This window comes from Gossypium raimondii, chromosome 3 (assembly GCF_025698545.1).
Source record: "Gossypium raimondii isolate GPD5lz chromosome 3, ASM2569854v1, whole genome shotgun sequence".
In the NCBI taxonomy this organism is placed as follows: domain Eukaryota; kingdom Viridiplantae; phylum Streptophyta; class Magnoliopsida; order Malvales; family Malvaceae; genus Gossypium; species Gossypium raimondii.
Window position 1 is genome coordinate 59,843,333 of NC_068567.1, and position 19,326 is coordinate 59,862,658.

General features: G+C 35.4%; 1 protein-coding gene across 5 annotated transcripts; it reads right to left on the reverse strand.

The window, feature by feature from the left end:
• Positions 1-393: 393 nt before the first annotated feature.
• LOC105795129 (methylmalonate-semialdehyde dehydrogenase [acylating], mitochondrial) lies at positions 394-9,712 on the reverse strand. Of its 5 annotated transcripts, XM_052628658.1 has the most exons (21): positions 9,511-9,711; positions 9,362-9,415; positions 8,326-9,036; positions 8,117-8,211; positions 7,856-7,927; positions 7,589-7,750; positions 7,430-7,508; positions 7,161-7,315; positions 6,715-6,778; positions 6,042-6,121; positions 5,324-5,389; positions 3,820-3,870; positions 3,520-3,671; positions 2,687-2,777; positions 2,384-2,464; positions 1,406-1,483; positions 1,270-1,314; positions 1,119-1,162; positions 953-1,031; positions 777-867; positions 394-644 (listed from the first exon to the last, which is right to left on the reverse strand). In XM_052628658.1, exons 3-21 carry the CDS (start codon positions 8,876-8,878, stop codon positions 556-558), a joined length of 2,127 nt encoding a protein of 708 aa, XP_052484618.1. In that variant the 5' UTR covers positions 8,879-9,036; positions 9,362-9,415; positions 9,511-9,711; the 3' UTR covers positions 394-555. The 5 variants fall into 5 exon arrangements, with proteins under 5 accessions (XP_052484618.1, XP_012480071.1, XP_012480074.1 ...); XM_012624617.2 differs by lacking the exon at positions 9,362-9,415 and having other exon boundaries at positions 1,125-1,162; positions 9,511-9,712; XM_012624620.2 differs by lacking the exon at positions 9,362-9,415 and having other exon boundaries at positions 1,125-1,162; positions 1,270-1,305.
• Between the last annotated feature and the right edge of the window lie 9,614 nt (positions 9,713-19,326).

Here is a 19,326-nt window from a genome sequence, read left to right on the forward strand (position 1 = left end):
ATTCGAACGACGTTGTTATTATTACATTAACAAATTTAATTAGAGGGCTGCGAATAATTTAAAAAGTATACCCGAAAAAAATAAATAAATTTCATTGGTCAAACCTCAATTCTAGGCATAGTGATCAACCAAAGGGGTCTTAGATAACCTATAAAATCGGATAAAAAGCCCACCAACCATTAGAAAATAAAATACACAAACACAAGAAGAATACAAGCATAATGAAGATTAAACCAAACATTAATTTTCTATTTTTTTTTAGTCTTGATTTGGAAAATTTCAATTGCATACAGCCAGTTAATCTATACTGATAATTCATGGTATCCCATTACGTTACGCAAAAGGACATCCAAAAAAAAGGAGAAAAGGCTACAATTTTAATAGATATATATATATAGAAATTGCGATCTTATTTCTTCATTATTAATCGAAGAAAAGGAAAATAGGGAGGAAAAGGGTTAAAAATGAGATATGCTGGTTAGTCTTTTATATCAAAATTATGAACTCAACTACGAATCAGACGCATGCAAATTTTGCTATTATTATTATTGTTATTTATACATCACTGCTAGTGCCTGCTGCTACATCCTTCCATTGTTGAGAAACTGTTTTAATCTGGGTGTAGAATTGAATTCCTGCCTTGCCTGTGTGAGTGAGCCAGTCCCACATGAATACACAAATAGTTTATTAAAAAAAAGAACAATAATATTTCATTATCTCATCTTGATCAAGGGAGAAATGAAATATAACAAGCTTCCTAAGGATGTAAAATATACCATCGAAATTGATATCACCGGCGAACAATGGCTTTAAGCTTGTAAAACAAGAAAAAGGGAATGGGGCTGAAATTGGAATATTGATGCCAACCTGTGTCAAATACACCCATTAAAAGAAGATCAACCATTTTTTATAACATATAGCCAACTCATGGGGACAATGGCTGCTGCATTACCTGCCCAACCTCAATCTCGGTTTGAAATTTCCTTGCTGTTACACCTGATGTAGTAAATATTGAAGCTCCATTGCCATATCTGTAAGAGGAACGTATAAGGTAAATAAAAAGCTGCAAAAGTTTTGTATGATGAGGGAATCTAGGGATGTTGGAATTGGAACATTACTTATTCCTGTTAACAATGTCTATAGCCTCTTCTATGTTGTCTGCCTGTGCAACGATAAGAAAAAAAATACATATATCAGCATGTCTTACATACACAACAAACTTTCCCAATTGGAGCGTCATACAAACTGAAACAGCAATAAGTAGCAAACCTCCATGCACAGGAGAACCGGGCCACAAGTTTCCTCCTGTATCAGCTAAGAAATTCTCATTAAGTATTTTGATTGAATATAGACTTCAAGTCTCTACTTATATGAGAAATCGTATCTTTGCAAGGAATGTTTATACCTTGTAACATTCCATGCTGACCTTGACATTGGATAAGATTGTTGGGCCAATGAAGTTACCATGCTCATACCCTGGAACCTACATTATTCATAAGGTAACCATTTGAACAAGGCCCATTTGACTTTTCTCAAATTTCGAAGTAAAACTGCATTTCTGGACATGCATCCTAAAATTTTCTACAGTATAATACCAAAGATCACCATAACCACTACCAACTTAAGCATGTCACCATGGTCCATATGCATCACTGGATTCCAAGTTACATGGAGAATCTTGGACATTCTTTTGTAGCATAACTTCAGAAGCTTGAAAGGTAAAACATTCTAAGAAATAAACTGGACTAGAAGATGACCATTTTTATGAGTTAACATTTCACCTTCTGATGTTCAGTATTTTTTTAGTTTCACTGTAATTTCGGTGGATTATAGATTGCAAAGACTTGAGCTTCAGCATGGGGAGGTCAAGAACTAGTATTCACAACTAATTTGAGATAGAAGCATGCAAGGTCCTAACAATTTTTTCCCCAATGGCATTGCCAGAGTCTTAAGTCGTGAATGAATGTGGTGAATAATTAAATTTGCCTTCATGTAAGAAGTGGGGCAGGGAGAGGGGGTTCGTGGCAGAGGAAAATGCTGCCTCCGCTTGAGTGGGCTGAGGTACAAAAAAGAAGAGATCAAACTTCCGCAACTATATTCTGATAACCCCAATGACATCTATCACAATAATCCCTTTATAACCAGAGTCCAAACTCCAAACAAGCAGAGCATCTGCCCTTGCTTGAAATTTGCGTCAATATCAGCTCATAAATACAAGAAAGCACCAGAAAATCTTAAAACCTATGAGATCATAGATATTCAAGGAAAAAGTATCATTTCTCTTTTCAATTAAAGCTACTGAGGCCAAGAAAAAAAAATCCATAATACATAATTCAAGCAGATCATAGATCAAACTGATAAAACTCAAAACAAAATGAAATACCAGAATATTTCTCCCATCAACTACTAGTTTTGCACCACTGTCAACACTTGATTGGATCAATCTGCATATGAGTTCCTTTGCCTGTCAACCACCACGACCATTTAAGAATGTGGTTTCATAATTGAGCAGGACATGCAAAAATACATGGTGTTCAACAAGCAACTCACACATGCTCCAAACCAAAATTTTATAAATTGTTTCACCTCAAGCAGCACAAAATATCTCAAAGGAATTCACTTCCAAATCACCATATCGGCTTCATATAATTAATGAAAATTTAGTTAACCATAAATTAGATTGTACCTGCTTGCTAATCACCGGACCAATGTCTGTATCGGGTTCTGTTCCGGGTTGTACTCTAAGTGCTTTCGCACGCTCCACCAGTTTATCTTCCCTAGGAAAAGTTCATGCAAACATCTTTTATACCAATGCATCTCAAATCAATCACATAACTTCAACCTAACATTAGAAAAGGAAGAAGAGAGAACAACAAGAGAAGGGAGAAAGGTTGGCGGTTCTAAATATGAAATAAAAATAAAAATAACATCGACAGAAAACCTAGATGCCTCTATTCTTGGTAAGTCTATACTTGTTTTTCCCATTAAAATGCTCTTGCTATTTAGGAGTCTTGGCTGCAGATACCAGAAAAATAACTTTGTGATGGTGTAGGCTATTTTCCCCTTTTTTAGAAAACAGCCAAACTCAGTTTTACAATGAGTTTTACTATTGAAAATAATTTAAATTAAAATAAATATGTCCACACCATTATTTGGTGTAGGCCAAAGCTGGGACTGACTCTTTTCAGCCCAAAGCCTTAACTTTATATGAGGGAACAAGGGAAAATCCTCACATATGTGAGCATATATTTCCTCATCAATCCAAATGAAAAATAAATGAAATAAACAGAAGATTGGAAGATTGAAAACCTCTCCTTGATATATTAATAAGTAAAATTAAAATGTAAAAGAAAATAAGGCCACTGATAAGGTGACTTACAGCAATCAGATAACATATAGAGAGAGATGTATTAAGAATAGTTAAGAGAAAGAATGATCATAAATCAATGGTTGTTAGAAAATGAAGCTTAAGACCTCAGAAAATATAGCTCACAAAAATATAAGCAAGAAAACAGCTACCATGGAGTCAAGCCTCCAACAAAGACAACTGTACTTAGTGACATGCGCTTCTGCCCTGCCCCACCAAAGCCAGCTGTAACTAGAGCATTTAGTGTAGTATCCATGCTTGCGTCAGGCATTACAACTGCATGATTTTTTGCTCCAAAATTGCACTAAAACCAACAATAGACAAGCAAAATTAACAACCTTTCAGAAAAAGATAAAACAGAAAAATTAACATCAAACTCAGATAATTTGCCAGGGCAAGACAGCTACTAGAATGTTTGTAGAAAAATAACAGATTGGTTTCCCAAAAAGTACCTGAACACGCTTTCCTTTAGCAGAAGCTCTAGAATACACATAAGAACCAGCCTAGTAAAAGTTAAAAACATGCAAAACAGTAATTAGTAAGAAGTACATACTAATACATGGTCAAAAGCTCTATGAGAGATCAATAACCAGCAAAGATTTCAAAATTCAAATGACCTATGGGAGAGAACAACAAGAATACTTCCATGATTTTGGACACAAATTGAACCACAAACCTTTGATCACCAATTATTGATACATAAGTTGCATCTATTTACAGTTTCAAGGAGTTCAACAGAGCAGGGCAAGAAAACTATATGGATTTTGCTATGTTTGCCAAATCTATAAATTCATTCTAATATTATCCATTGTTCTAAACAGAAGAACCTCCTCTTTCTATCATTAAGTATTCTCACATTCTCAAGAAACCTTTAGGTTGCCACTGTTCACATTTCCTAGAAGAAGAAAAAAAACTTATCAAAATACAGACCTGTCTTAAGGATTAGATGTCATGACTGTACTTTTAGTAGTTGTCAACCCTTCAGAACTCTTAACACATAAATCCATAATCAACCATGTTAAACCTAACTTAAGAAAGACAATTTTTATACGGATAAAACATACACAGACAAGGCAACATGCCAGTTCCTAGCAAATGAGAATATAGGTCGCCGGACATGGCAATAGAGATTTTTTAATTTTTTTTATATAGAAGTATTCAATGAGAACATAAATATTGGTACTTTTCATTAATATATAATCAAATCGTTTGTGAACTTAAAAATTCTTAATTGGACTTGATCTAAATTTTTAATATATAATTAATTATTTTACAAACTAAAAGTTGGAATTAAACCAGATTATAGGATCGAAACAAATTGAATTGTGCTATTTTGCCGAAATGAGTCAAGATTGGATTATCTTGTTTCCTTCTCCCAAAAAGTGTGTTTCATGTCTAGACAAAAATTAGAACTCCCCCTCGTTCTCCCTTATTCTTCTGTCTATATCCGATCGTATTCTCTCTGCCTCTGTTCTACAGATTTTGGCAACTATTCATCATTAAAGGCATCATTTTTCCCTTCCTCTTCTTCTCTATCTATTCTTTCTCATTCCCTATCTAAGCTCTTATTCTTTCAAGAACACCAGACTTCATTCTGCCTCTCTGCTCCAGGTATCAGAAACTAGCTCATCATTGTCACCCATAACACTAATGTGAACCTCAGTGTTTGAGCTCTTTTAACCCCCAAAATTTTTATTTCCCTCATCTCAATTTTTCATCCTTTGTCCACACATCTGTAGACTGTGTTGGACCATGTGCACTTCAATTCTTTTCAATGTGTGGAATTGTTGCCAACGTGTTTTGCTGTGTTTCCGAATTTCATCACAGACAATGGTACAAGACCAGAAAGAGGGGATTTCCCGTGTCCATGCTTAACTTGCCACGATGATCATAAAAGTAAACAGGAAAAAAAAACATAATGTGAAGGTAATAGTAAGTAATGACTGAATAACTTACAGTACTTGGACCAACAAAAGATACAGCTTTGATGTCATCATCATCACATATGGTACTAATGATTTCCTAAACAAAATCAAAGGGAAGCACAATAGAACCCAGTAATAAGTAAGTGAAAATAGAGATATTGCATATAGTACAACGCCAAATAATCAAAAGGTTAAAATATACTCCAAGTTCCTGTACTCTGCATATTTGGAATTAGTCCCTCTACTTTTATTTCTAGGAATTTTAGCCCCTCTACTTTCTGGATTTAAAAATTTAGGTCCAATTGTTAACACTATTAAAATTATTCTATTAAATTTGCTGGCATGACAATTTGAAATTAAAAAAATACCCACTTGATAACCATGTAACCGAAAAAGTGACATAATAAACATGAATTTAATAGAAGAATTTGAACAATGTTAACAATTGGACTTGCATTTTTACATCGAAAAGGTAGAGGGACTAAATTCCAAATGTTTGAAGAATATAGGGACTTGGAGCATATTTTAACCTAATCAAAATACAGACTGGATCATGGAAACGACTAATATGATGGACAAATCAATGTCATAAACCCAACAGAACAGCTTCACTCAATATATTGTTGAAAAAAAAACATTGTTGATAATAAAAGAAGGTTGCATGCTTATCCTCTGAAGCATTTCAAGGGATGCTATTAATAAAGGATATGAACCAATAAACAACTGTAAGTCCAAACTCAAAAACTTACATTGGAGCCATGAACAATATTTAAGACACCATTAGGCAGGCCAGCCTCCACTGCTAGCTCAGCAAGCATCACAGCAGCCCCTGAAAGAACATGAGAACATATCAGTTATACACTTTGAGAATAACAGCCTTATGTAGGAACAATGAATCATCAAATAAGATTTGCTTAAAATAGGAGCTTTATCTTCTCATTTGTAAATATTTAGCTAAAGCTGTAGAATGCTTCAAATGTTTGAGTTCAGATTGAGAAACAATAATAAGTCATGCCAAAGCTCACTCAAATTTGCAACCATGCTCCATATGCATTTCAAAGCTCTTATCATTTTAACCTTCTAAGTATGAAGTGGCTTCAACACTTTTCAAGTTCTTAGCAACAACTGACGTTTTTTTCCCTATACAGTAATGAGTCAAATCTCCATTAAAGAATGCATCCAAATGTAAAAGGAAATTATCTCAATGCAATCCTACCACGTGAGACTCGAGGATTTCACCAGTGCTTAAAAGAAATGGCTCTTGTTATATACATGACAGGTCTGCACATAATAGTGTACATGTTCAATGCCTTACCTGGAAAGCAAGTTTCACATATCTGGAATAGGATTTTTAACATCATTAAGAACAAAGATAAAGTTACTACAATTTCATGTAGGCAAATGGTACAAAATAGCTATCACCTGGATCCTTCTCTGACGGCTTTAGTATAACAGTATTACCACAAGTAACTGCAGTGGAAAACATCTGCAGGTAAAAAAATCAAAAGGAAAGTGAATGAGGGTAAACTAAAACAACTAAATTAAAATGTTTCTATCAGTTATCATTGATCAGAATGTGAAACCCAGGAGGCTAGTCTGCTACTGTTCTTGTAACCGATTAACAAAAGTAAACATCAAAACAAAAGAACCTCTTGCATTATGAAGTTACGTCAAACTCTGAAATCAGTTTCATTCTTTTAGTAGAGGATTATAAGTTTATAACTACTAAGTAATCCTATTGCTCATAACTACCAAATAATCCTATTGCTCATAACAACTAAGTAATCCTATTACTCATCAAGCTAAGTAAACAGATTGATATTAGACAACCATACTATGAACTTGGACTAAAAGCAAACTAAGCTTACCCATAAAGGGATCATAGCTGGAAATTCGAAAGGACAAATACCAGCACAAACACCAAGAGGCTCTCTAATGCTATAAGAATCAACTCCATTAGATATATTGGAAACAAATTCACCAATTTGCAAATTCGCCAATCCACAAGCATGTTCAACCACCTCTACCAAGGAAAATCAAAAACTATAAAGCAAACCATTACTAGAAGGTTTATTCAAAAAACATACTAAATGAGAAAGAAAATTATAAGACATTAAAATAGAAAAGAGATACTGACCTAACCCACACAAGACATCATCGTACGCATCCTTCAATGCCTTCCCGTGTTCATTGGTAATGTTCATAGCAAGCTTATCCTGGGGCCATAATGATATTTCCCATCAATAAAAGATAAATGCCAATCAAGAACAGAACATATGGAATTCTAAGTATTTACAATGTCTCTCCTAATGAGCTCTTGAAACTTGAACATTATACGCTGTCGGATGGTACTTGGAGTGTTACGCCATGATGGGAAAGCCCGCTTTGCTGCAAAAACTGCTGCTCTGAACTCCTCATTTGTAGTCAGAGGAACTTGAGAAACCACTTCCTGTGTTGCCTATGAAGAATTATAAATGAAATGATTATGAAAAGGAAACCCAATCATCTATTTATAACTTGACAGTCATGAGTAACTAAAATGGAAACTTTTACGGGTACTCACAGGGTTTATAACATCAATTGAAGCAAATGACTGTGAATCAACAAATCTGCCCCCGATGAGATTGGGAACCCTCTGACATGCAGCACCAAGATAGTTTAATTCCAATGAAATTTCAGAGAAAAATCCAATAAGGAGGGAGGGAGATTATAGAGTGAAGACAGAAGAGAATAATTCATTTAAGCACTAAAGCTCTCCCTCATTCCAAGTAGGTGGGCTACAACTTTGTGACCTAAGTGGTGTTGAACAAAAACTAAAGCTTACCTGAGGGTTATGTTGCCTCCAAGATGGCTCCATAACTGATAGGTAATTGTTTCTTACAGCAGATTTCTGAGGTTTCAATGACTTGTAATTTCTCACTGCAATGCAAGCATGCCATCACTTAAAATAACAATATACTCCAACGAAACTGGAAAAAGTGAAAACATGAAAAAAGAACCAGAGAGTGCTTTTCATGATGTGAAAAAAAATACCTGACATATTTCCTTGCCGAAGCTTGGCCTTGACATTATAAACATGCTTTGGTGTTGATAGAAGATCAGGGTTGCTTTGTCTCAGTCTCTTTAGAATTTGCCGAGGTTTTAATCCAGCTTCTGTCATTTCTTTTATTAACAAGACTTCTTTCTCAGAAAAACGACGAGCGGATGGATGTTCTGCAATGTCCTTCAAGGGTTCGTGGTTGTGTGTACCATTTTTAACAGTAAGTACCCACAACCCATCATCCTTTTTACCAACAACTTCAAAGGGACAGTTTGTAAGTCGAGAACCAGTTCTCCTTCTGCGAATACATTCAGCAGCAGACTCATCAATAGGTTTCCTCCTGTTACGATAGACACCTCCTCTGTCACAGCCAAGGACTACCACTTTGTCCCTCTTAGATTGCTTAATAGTAACCACATACCCTTGCGATACAGCAAATTCACCAACATGCTGGATAAGTTCTTCACGATCTATAAAGGTCCCAGGTGGAGGAGGAAGCATCTGAGGCTGTTCATTCAACTCTGAGCTACATTCTATATTCATCATTAATAGATGAAACGTATTACCTAGAGTAAAGCATAATATGCATCACACTTTAAAAATCCTTCTAACAGTCAACACCAATATACTCGATCCTCCTCCTCTAGGACTTCACTGTCCATTGAAACAAAATGGATTACAGATTTACATCACCTACATTCCCCCTGCAAGAAAAACGGAACAACATTAAGAGCAAGAAACTTCATAATTACATAGCAATACACTAACGTCGATGCATGAAACATAGACATAGACATTTACAAAACTATATGTTCCATCCAAAATGTTATAAATTGATGAAATTATTAAAATAGCTCACAATCAATTTTTCTAGTTTCTCAGAAATTAAGCTTTCATATATGATTCATTCAAATGAACACTGAAATTGGAATGTCACTATCAAAATGCCAAGATAGCAATACGCTTGAACTAATGCAGCAGAATTCTGAATTGCCTCTGTTTATAAATATAAAAGGAGAAAAACCTAACCAAATTCTCAAGATTATCCTGTGGCAACGAATTCTCCACTAAATTAGACTCGGCCTGTCAATCACTTCTCATTCTCTCAGGAACCAAACGGAAAATTTAATTTTGGTCGTATGATGAACAAAAGTTGGAGAAAAGTTCAGGAAAGTTACCGGAAAGTTACGATCGGGCTCGAATCGGCGGCGCTGGGCGTCCAGTGTATTGAATAATTTTTACTTTTTGAGTGGAAGGGGTTTAATATGCTCTTTCTCGCAGTGGAAATCTTGCGTAGAGAGAGTCGACGGTCTTTCTTGATGGGTCCGAAACAAGAAAACGAGGTACGTGTTTGGCTTAGTCGTAATGGCGTTGGGTTGGTGGCGTTGTTTAAATGCGTGAAAATGATTTACAAAATTTTAGGTCTGTTTTGTCCAAGCTCACCCTAAAAAAAATTTGATTAAAAAATAGACGCGTGGTCCAGTCCGAAATAAGGGCTAAAAGTTTATCCAAGCTCACCATAAAAAAAATTGTTAAGCCTGGTCTGGCCCAACCCATATTAAATTTTACAACATAAAAAAAGTATATATTTAATATATATTTGATTAAAAAGTATAATTGATTAAAAGTAAAATATATATATTTAATATATAATTCGGGGCGGGCTGAGCCTAGGCCAAAAAAATTTTTACTCGAGGCCCAGCTTGTTTTCTAAACGGGCCTCGTTTTTTTGCCCAAACCCATATTTCGGGCCTATATTTTTACCCGAACCCCCCCATTTTTCAGGCGGACCGTCGGGCCGGGCCAAGTAGCCTAACCCATGATCACCTCTAGTCTGCTCTCGGTGAAAGTAATTTTTCTTTTTTTTCGCCTTTTACAAATTTAATTTTATTACCTAGCAAGAAAAAAGAGCGAGTAAATAATATAAAAAAATATTTTATATGAAGAACCTTAAATTTAAAAATGATTATAGGCTTAAATTTAAAAATGATTATAAGTGGACCAACAAGTGGTCAGTGCAATGGTAAGATAGATTGTATTCTTAAGAGGAGAGCGTAAGTTTGAGCCTTAGAGATAATATTGTTGAGAGGGGTAGTTACGAGCTCCGAACATAAACTGTAAAACAAACATGTATAATGTTAAAAAAATGATTATAGGTGGATTGTAAACAACTTATGTATGGGTAAATTACATATAAAAGTCTGTTTTTAAAAAAATTTACCGAAATGGGCCCGGTAAATAATTATTTACTAGAATGGCCCTATTTCTCCGAAAGTGCGTCCACGTCAGCGCGATGTCAGGGGACGTGACAGAAAAATGCATCATTGAGGAAGCGTTTTGCCTATGTGGACAGAAATCACTCCCTTAAGGGCGTGCTTTATGTCCAAGTAGGCAAAATGCTTCCTCAGGACGCGTTTTACGCTTGTATCCTGATTAGGGTTTTGGGTTATTAGTTTAGGGTTAGGGTTTTTGTGCTTTTAAGTTTAGAGTTTTAGAGAAAAAATTAAATAAATAAGAGATTAGGGTTTGTCAATTAAATTAATTATAAATTTTTCAAATTTGGATTAGGTTTCGTGTTTATTATTTTTAACAAAAATCAATTAAATTAGGGTTTAAGGTTACTTGAGTAATTTAATTAAAAATAGTTAAAAATCGATAATGGTTTAGAGTTAAGGGTTTTAAGGAAAAATCAAATAAATTGGGGTTCAGGGTTACTTGAGTAAATTAATTATATATTTTTATAAAATTAGATTAGGGTTTAGTGTTTAGGGTTTTTAAGTAAAAACTCAAATAAATAAGGATTTGGGGTTTAGGGTTACTTAATTAAATTATTTGTTAATTTAAAGAAGCTCCCACGTGGACGCGCTTTTGCTACAGTAGCTCCTGAAAAATAATTTCGAGTAGACGTTTCTGAGCAAATAGTGTCAAAAACGCTTTAAGCAGGATGCTTTGTCAGCAGAAGTACTCAAAGAAGCTCCTACGTAGACGCGCTTTTGCTACAGTAGCGCATGTTTGGCCTGAGGCTATAAATGATGCAAAATTTTTTCTCAGATTGCATAAGTTACAGCAAAAAAAATTTAGAGAGGCTAAGAAGGATAGAAATTGAAGATGAGTGAACGTATTAATGTTGTTATTTACTATGATGGTGAGGTTTGCCACACCGAGAACAGTGTTATTTTTTTATCGGAGAATACAGTGCGACTAGTTTTTAACCAGAACATAGATTTGACAGAACTTCGTAAAAGAATTAGGCGTAAATTAGTCGGAACGACGCCAATGAAAGTTCTGTCTATTACGTATCGATTTTTTTCTTCTGTTGATCCGGTGACATATGACTCGTTCGACATAAAAGGTGCTCGTAGTTTGGAGGCAATGATGCAGACTCATCTCGTTAGTGGAGCACCCTATATTGAGTTATATGTACAATTTACATCGCCAAATGATGCACTTGTGACTAGTGTTCGAGAGGTATATGTGACCCCTGCCAGACACTTGGTTAGTGGGTTACAAAACATGGAACAGCCCATGTTTGGTAGCGGTGTGGAATACACAACCCCTGCACAACACTCTATCGGTGGATGGGACATACACCTCGGTGGGTTGATGTTTGATGCTGGAAATACATACTGGGGAACGGCATCAACTTCTAGTGGTTGACAATCTACATCCAATTGGGGATGTTATGAAACGCCCAGAATAAGGGATGATGTACTCCCTACGACGTCCACCGGTGAGGGGACCTCGTACATTGTAGATGATGGTGAGTTAGAAGATGACTCCGATGTAGATCTACCTCGAGAGCCCGGGCCCGATGGTACAGAAGTTGTATTATTCTCTGAACCAGTGCCTATTCCAATCAAACCTGAAGATGTTGAAAGAGGTTCAGATGAAGAAGAAGATCCACGATTCAATGCATACTCACCTCCAACCCACATGCATAATGTCGATCTGTCTGCAGATGATGAGTTGGAGTTTCTAGATCTACCACACCAGTTGCGTGATCGTACAAGTTCGGTACTAGATTTGGGTGAATTTGAAGTTGGTAATCAATTTTCCAACAAGGATAGTTTTATTGGTGCTTTGAAACAACATAACATCAATAACGGCGTTAACTACCACGTCGTTAAGTCCAAAGCTGATAAGTTTGAAGTGAAGTGTGCAGTGTAAGACGGTACATGTTCATGGAAAATCTACGCCTCGTTGAGGAAAATAACAGGGTTGTGGGAGATTAAAAAGTACAAAGGTCCACATATATGTGCTGCAGGTACAGTATTTAGGGTTTCTGAATAATATTGTTATTATGTAATATTGCATTATTTAATGTACTTCGTTTATAGGTATTTCACAAGATCATCCCAAGATGGATTCAGCTATATTAGCTAGCTTGATACTACCCACAGTGAAGGCAGATCCGAAGACTTCAGTACTGGTATTAATTGCCAATATTCGTAGCCAAATGGGGTACACGCCCTCTTACCGCAAGGCTTGGATAGCTAAGCAAAAGGTGTTGGAGAATATGTATAGTGGGTGAGATGCTTCATATAATGAAATATGGCAGTAGTGTCAAGTGTTAGAGAGATACGTCTCAGGTTGCATAACAGACCTTCAAACGGAACATGCGTACTACAACGACCGATTGCTACGTGGATGCCAAGTGTTCAAATGCCTGTTTTGGACCTTTAAGCAATGCCGAGACGTATTTCTATACTGCAAGCCATTGGTACAAATTGACGGTACCTTTATGTTTGGTAGATATACCCATCGGCTATTGGTAGCAGTGGTATAGGATGACAGTGGGAGAATTCTTCCACTTGTGTTTGTAATAACACCGGAGGAGTCAGCTGATGACTGAGATTTCTTTCTATCTAGGTTAAGGAGGCATGTGTGCCCTCAACCTGATATCTGTGTTATTTTAGATCGGGGCACCGGCATACTAGCTACAATTAATCGATTGGGAAGCTTATGGCAGCGCACACACCATCGGTATTGCCTAAGGCACATTGCTTCCAACTACTACAGGCAATATCCATCCAAGAGTGAACGACGACAAGTGATCAACATGGGTATTTAGTCTCTATTAATATAATTTCATTTGTCATTTTAGATTTATTCTAATTGAAAGAGTTGTATGTAATATTCGCTATGAACTTATATTGGCAGGGTATGAAATAAATAAAGATTGTTTTCATGAGATGTTGGTAGTTTTACGTTCAATTAACGGCGAAGGCACGGACTAGCTTTGTAACATACCTTTCGAACAGTGGGCACAAGCATACGACGGTGGCTTACGATATGGTCATATGACCTCAAACCTGGCTGAATGCATAAATTCTGTTCTAAAAGGAATGCGCCATCTACCGATAACATCGGTTGTGCGAGAGACATATTTTCGTTTGGCGGCACTATTTCCAAAGAGAGGAACGAGTTATGCAGGCCAGATACAGGGAGACCATGTATGGTGCAGTAAGGTAGTGCAAGAAATTAACAAGCCCAAGGCGCGGGTGAACACTATGCACACAGTGTGTCATGATCGAGACAACTTATGGTTTCACGTGACAAAGTTTGACAGACAGTACCAAGGTGTTATTGGCGGGCAATATCGTGTACACTTGCGAAATAGGACTTGCGATTGTGGGATGTTTGACGCAATTCGTTATCCATACGCTCATGTGATTGCAGCTTGTCAGAATTTTCGTCTAGATCCAATGAGCTATGTCGACGAAGTGTACAAATTAGAAAACATGCACAACGTCTGGAGACACGTATTCCCACCAGATGAACGTAAGTGGCCGTCTGTATCGCTTGCTCCCTTTAAGCTATTACCAGATAGAGAATTGCGTCGCAAACCAAAGGGTCGACCTTGCTCGACTAGAATACATAACAATATGGATATCCGAGAAACAGCCAGTCAACAGAAGTTGTGCGGATGGTGTAGGAACCTAGGTCATACAAGCCAATCATGCCCAAATCACAATAGTTAAACGTTTTTGTAAAAAACTTTGTATTATTTATATATTTTAAATTGAAAATCGGTACAAATATTCAGAATATTAACTTATTTAAAAGAAAATATATTTTATTAAAAATATTAAAGTAAATTATAATTACTTTATTCAAAATAACGTTTTATTTTATTAAATGAAATAATATAGAAATATTCAACATATTGCAATACGTAAAAGAATTTCTATTATATTAAAAATGTATAAGTAAATTTCTATTTTAGTACATGAAATAATATAGAAGAATTTATATTTCATTACATCAAATAATATCAAAATATTCAAAATGTTTGTACAAATAAAAATCAATCTCTGTACCCGTCGGATTTAGTGCCACATGGCGATCGTCGACGGTTACGCGCTGGATTCATCCTTTGTCCAGCTTTTGACGGGGGTTGTGGTTGCTCCGGTGAGGATTCTGGTTCATCCGGTAGGGGATTTGGCTGTCGGTGTTGGGACGATAAGCCACATTGATAGAATAGATAATGTGGAGGTGTTTGCATCACCAACGGCGAAGCTGTTTGAAACCCATACGGTGATGGGGTTTGGTAAAAAGAAGAGCTCCCCGACAGCCTCTCTTGCGATCCCTCGTGCGACGCTGGCTTATACATCGGCGGTCTACTCGGCGTAATCAAAAATAGAGATGAACCGGGCCATTGACTCCAACCTGCCATAAGACTAGAAAAAGGAAACATATAAGAGTTAGGATACATAAAAGGGCTAGGATACGCACCTGGCATTATCTGAAAAGGCTGTGCCATGGGTATCGTCGGTTAAACTGCTAGGTCGGGCGACTGTGTCGATGCTGTTGTTGGGCTTGGTAATTGTATGGGCGTTGATGATGGGCCGGGTGAATGTCTGGGCCTCGTTGATTGGCTTGCGTCGTCGTCCCTTCTTCTTGGATTTAAAGGGCTACGTCGTTCCCTTTGGACACGCAATTACTGCTGCCTCTCCTCTGCCGACAGTAAATACGGCTTGCCATGGATCCTAAACCATGGCATGTATTCTGGCACGCACGCTAACTCTGGAATGATGATCGGTTCCCGAGTTAGTATATAATCATACCGATCTTCCCACATTTGGATGTAGTATGACCAGAATCTCGGCCAATCCGTATGCAATTGTCGTAGGTCGATTTTGTGATGGTCATCCAACACCTCAGGTGCCACGGGAATCGATTGTCGGAATCCAAATTGCCCTAATACTCTGTCCGACTGGTGCATCTCCACAGTCGCAAAGTTAACCAATGTGACTTTCACATGCCAAGCGTTTGGATTTTGGAAGTACTCATTTGGAATTACTGCCCGAATTGTCGGATCCTCGTATGGTGTCTGTCGAAACTATATGACCATGATGGAAATATTAGTTATATACTAAATACTAAATACTAATTGACTATCTCATGATGGAAATATCTATTTTATTTAATACTTACTTGTGCTTCCGACTGTTGGTCTAATAGAAGCCGTATATCTTCAAGACAGGTAGGTAATCGAGCATAACTTATCGATGGTTCCACCTAATTAAATAAATTTTTAGCATTCGATTATATTTTAAATCTACGTAATAATTGTAAAATCTAATATAAAATTTACCTCGTTATGAGTGGGAATATATACGGGTGGTCCACTTGAGGATGTAAAAATAGAAAGCAAAACCGTGCCTATGACTGCAGTAGTAACAGGAAACCTTCAATTTTCGCTTTATTCGATCGCGTCGCCCAGCACATCTCCCGGTACAATGTCGCCAACACGGCAGACCCCCAACTAAATTTACCAGCTGCTCGAAAATCAACGATTTTCAGCAACCATCTTAGATGTACGAGGTTCCGTGACAAGTTCGACATCAGATAACCTCCAATTATCTGAAGAATGTATGCCCGAGCATATCGAATTCTTTCTAGTTCGGTTGACTCATCATCCGGAATCGAAAATGTGTCTCGTAACCAGCCCATCTTGATCCGACCTCCGTTAATATTCTCCAAAATAGAGCCCAAAAGCTTGTAGCATACCGCTCCCCAGTCACCAGATTGAACAGACCCGGTGACTACATACCCGTCGACCGGTAATCCCAATTGCAAATTGACATCTTCCAAAGTGATAGTGCACTCTCCACATGGAATATGGAATGTGTGTGTCTCAAGTCTCCACCTCTCAATCAACGCACTGATGAGTTTCGGGTCCAATTTGCATCCCCGGCCTACCGTCGCCACGTGCCAAAAACCCGCATCCCACAAGTAATTCTCTACCAACGGAGATGGAGGACCATGCATATTACGGATATAGCATTGCAATATCCGATCTACAAACTTTTATTACAAATAATAAAATAATAATTATTTAAAATTGCATAAATAAAAAAATCTTAAATAATATTTCAAAAGTAAATTTAACACTTACCGTTTTCATTTGTTTGACGGATATATGCTTGTTATCATGACGAATCAATTCTCCGGCCATTGCTAAATTGGTACAAATTTTTACGATTTAAAAAAATTCAAAAAAATAAAATTTAAAACTTATTTAAAAAAATAATTAAAAAATTAAAACTCTTTTAAATAGAAATTTGAGTGGAAATTGAGAGGAAATTTGAGAGAATATTAGAGAGAAATTGAGAGAAAGGATTTAGTTGTGAAAAAAAATGAAAGGGGGGTTTTATAGCTTTTTTTTACCGTTGGGGGGTCACCAACGGTCAAAAAAGTAGCCGTTGCTACTGTTCACGTGTGGGCAAAACGCGTCCCCAAAGGAGCGCTTACGTGGCAGGAAAACGCGTCCTTGAGGGAGCGAATTCTGTCCACGTAGGCAAAACGCTTTCCAGGGACGCATTTTTCTGCCACGTCCCCTGACATCGCGCTGACGTGGACGCACTTTCGGAGAATAGGGTCATTCCGGTAAATAATTATATTCCGGGCCCATTTCAGTAAATTTTTTAAAAAATGGGCTTTTATATGTAATTTGCCCCTTATGTATAATGTTAAAGAAAATGATTATAGGTGGATTGTAAACAACTTATGTATAGATCTAGATTCGCCTATACGTGTTTGATCTTTAAATATGTGATTTTTAGTTTTTTAATTTATAAATCATATAAAAATATGAAAATGAAAAAGCATTATTCTAATCATATTAGTTATCATTTAAAATGGGCTTATATGTAAAAAAAACCTTAAGAAAATGCAAAAAAATCAATTAAACTCTTGTATTAAATTCACACTTAATTAAGCTCCTCCATTATCAGTTTTCATCATTGATAATGTTAATGTTAAAATAAATTAATAGACCAATCGGATAGTGACACGTGATGCTTTTGGTTTAATCTAATATTTTTCCTATAATTTTTTAAAAATAAAAAATTATCAAAAATATAAAAATTATTAATTATTAAAATTGAAATTTGATGTAAACTTATAAAACTATAAAAAAAGTTATAAAATATTATAAAAATATATAACTTCTACTAAATTATAAAAAAATAAGAATAATAAAAACATATTTAAAAATTTATAAAAACATATTAAAATTCTATAAAAATCATAAAAAGTATTAAAAGGGATATAAACTTATAAAAATTATTTTAAAAAAATCATAAAACTTGAACCAAATCGGATCATTCGGTTGGACCGATTAAGTCGAAATCAACAAGGGTATCGGTTCGAAGTAAGCCATTAGACTAGTTGTCTAGGAACCAAATGGTTGAATCGATTTTGTTAATATTTTATTTTTAATGTTTTATTTAATTAAACTGGACAAATCGGTTGAACTGGAAAACTAGTGGCCTGATTAATTCGACCACCAATTCAGTTCTGAAAATCTTGGTTGGAATATTTCATTCGAACATATGCTAATAGTTAGATAATAAAATTTTGGTTTGATAAAAATATTAAAAGAATAAAAAAATCAATTCAACCGCCCGGTTCCCAGGTCAATAGGTCTAATGGCTTTCCCCGGACCAATACCCTTTTCGATTTTGGGCTACCCAATCCAGTTCAAGTTTTTATGATTTTTTAGTATTTTTATAAGTTTATATCAATTTTAATATTTTTATAATTTTTTATAGTTTTTATTATTTTTAAAGAATTCTAATAAATTTTTTAATATTTAATATTTTAAATAAATTTTATTAATTTTATAGCTTTTATTATTTATTAGAATTTTATATTTTAATATTTTATAATATTTATAAGTTTTATATTATTTTATAATTTTAATAAGTTTATATTAATTTTAATATTTTTATTTTTATAATATTTTTTGAATTTTTAATCATTTTATGTGAAAATATTAGATTAAACTTGAAATTACCACGTGTCACCATCCGATTGGTCCATCAATTTATTTTGACAACCAACATGGTCAATGATGGAAATTGTTAAAATTATTTTAGTTAACAACAAGAACTTAATTAGGTGCGAATTTAATACAAAGACTTAATTGATTCTTTTGCATTTCCTTAAGGCTTTTTTGACATATAAGCTTTTAAAATAGATAATATATTAGTCTTTCCACAATTAAAATAAATAATATTAGTTATCATTTAAAATAAATAATATTAGTCATCATTCTAATAATATTAGTTAATCATGAAGTCATTCCACTAGACTACAATGATTGAACTCTTATTTATTATATAACATTACGAAAGTAACTTTATAGGTTTTGTCCAATAACCTTGTCATAAGTGTGTTACCCTCACAAGATATTCTTTGTCTATTTGGGTTAAATCTGTTCACCCAATATGATGACTCATGGTCACGTTACTTTTCCATCTATCATGTAATGCCAATGAGAGAATGACATTAACCCTTTATTGAGCTATGAATTATACTATTGTAAACAACATTATGTCAAGTAAAAGTCACATACCCAATGTAACAACTTTTAGTTCTTTAATTATTTGAATTCAGGCTTTTAATACATCAAGTATATAAGTTACACACATATTGTCAATCACTTACTTAAGATTAAAATAAATTATACTATTAATGTTACAAGT

Bases quoted from the DNA above. Each gene is read 5' to 3' on its own strand.
- LOC105795129 (XM_012624616.2), bottom strand. From the start codon at position 8,878: ATGATGAATATAGAATGTAGCTCAGAGTTGAATGAACAGCCTCAGATG. The intron at 7,509-7,588 runs GTAAATACTTAG...TTATGGCCCCAG, and splicing joins AGCTCATTAGGAGAGACATT to GATAAGCTTGCTATGAACAT. The intron at 868-952 runs GTAATGCAGCAG...TATTTGACACAG, and splicing joins CCGAGATTGAGGTTGGGCAG to GTTGGCATCAATATTCCAAT.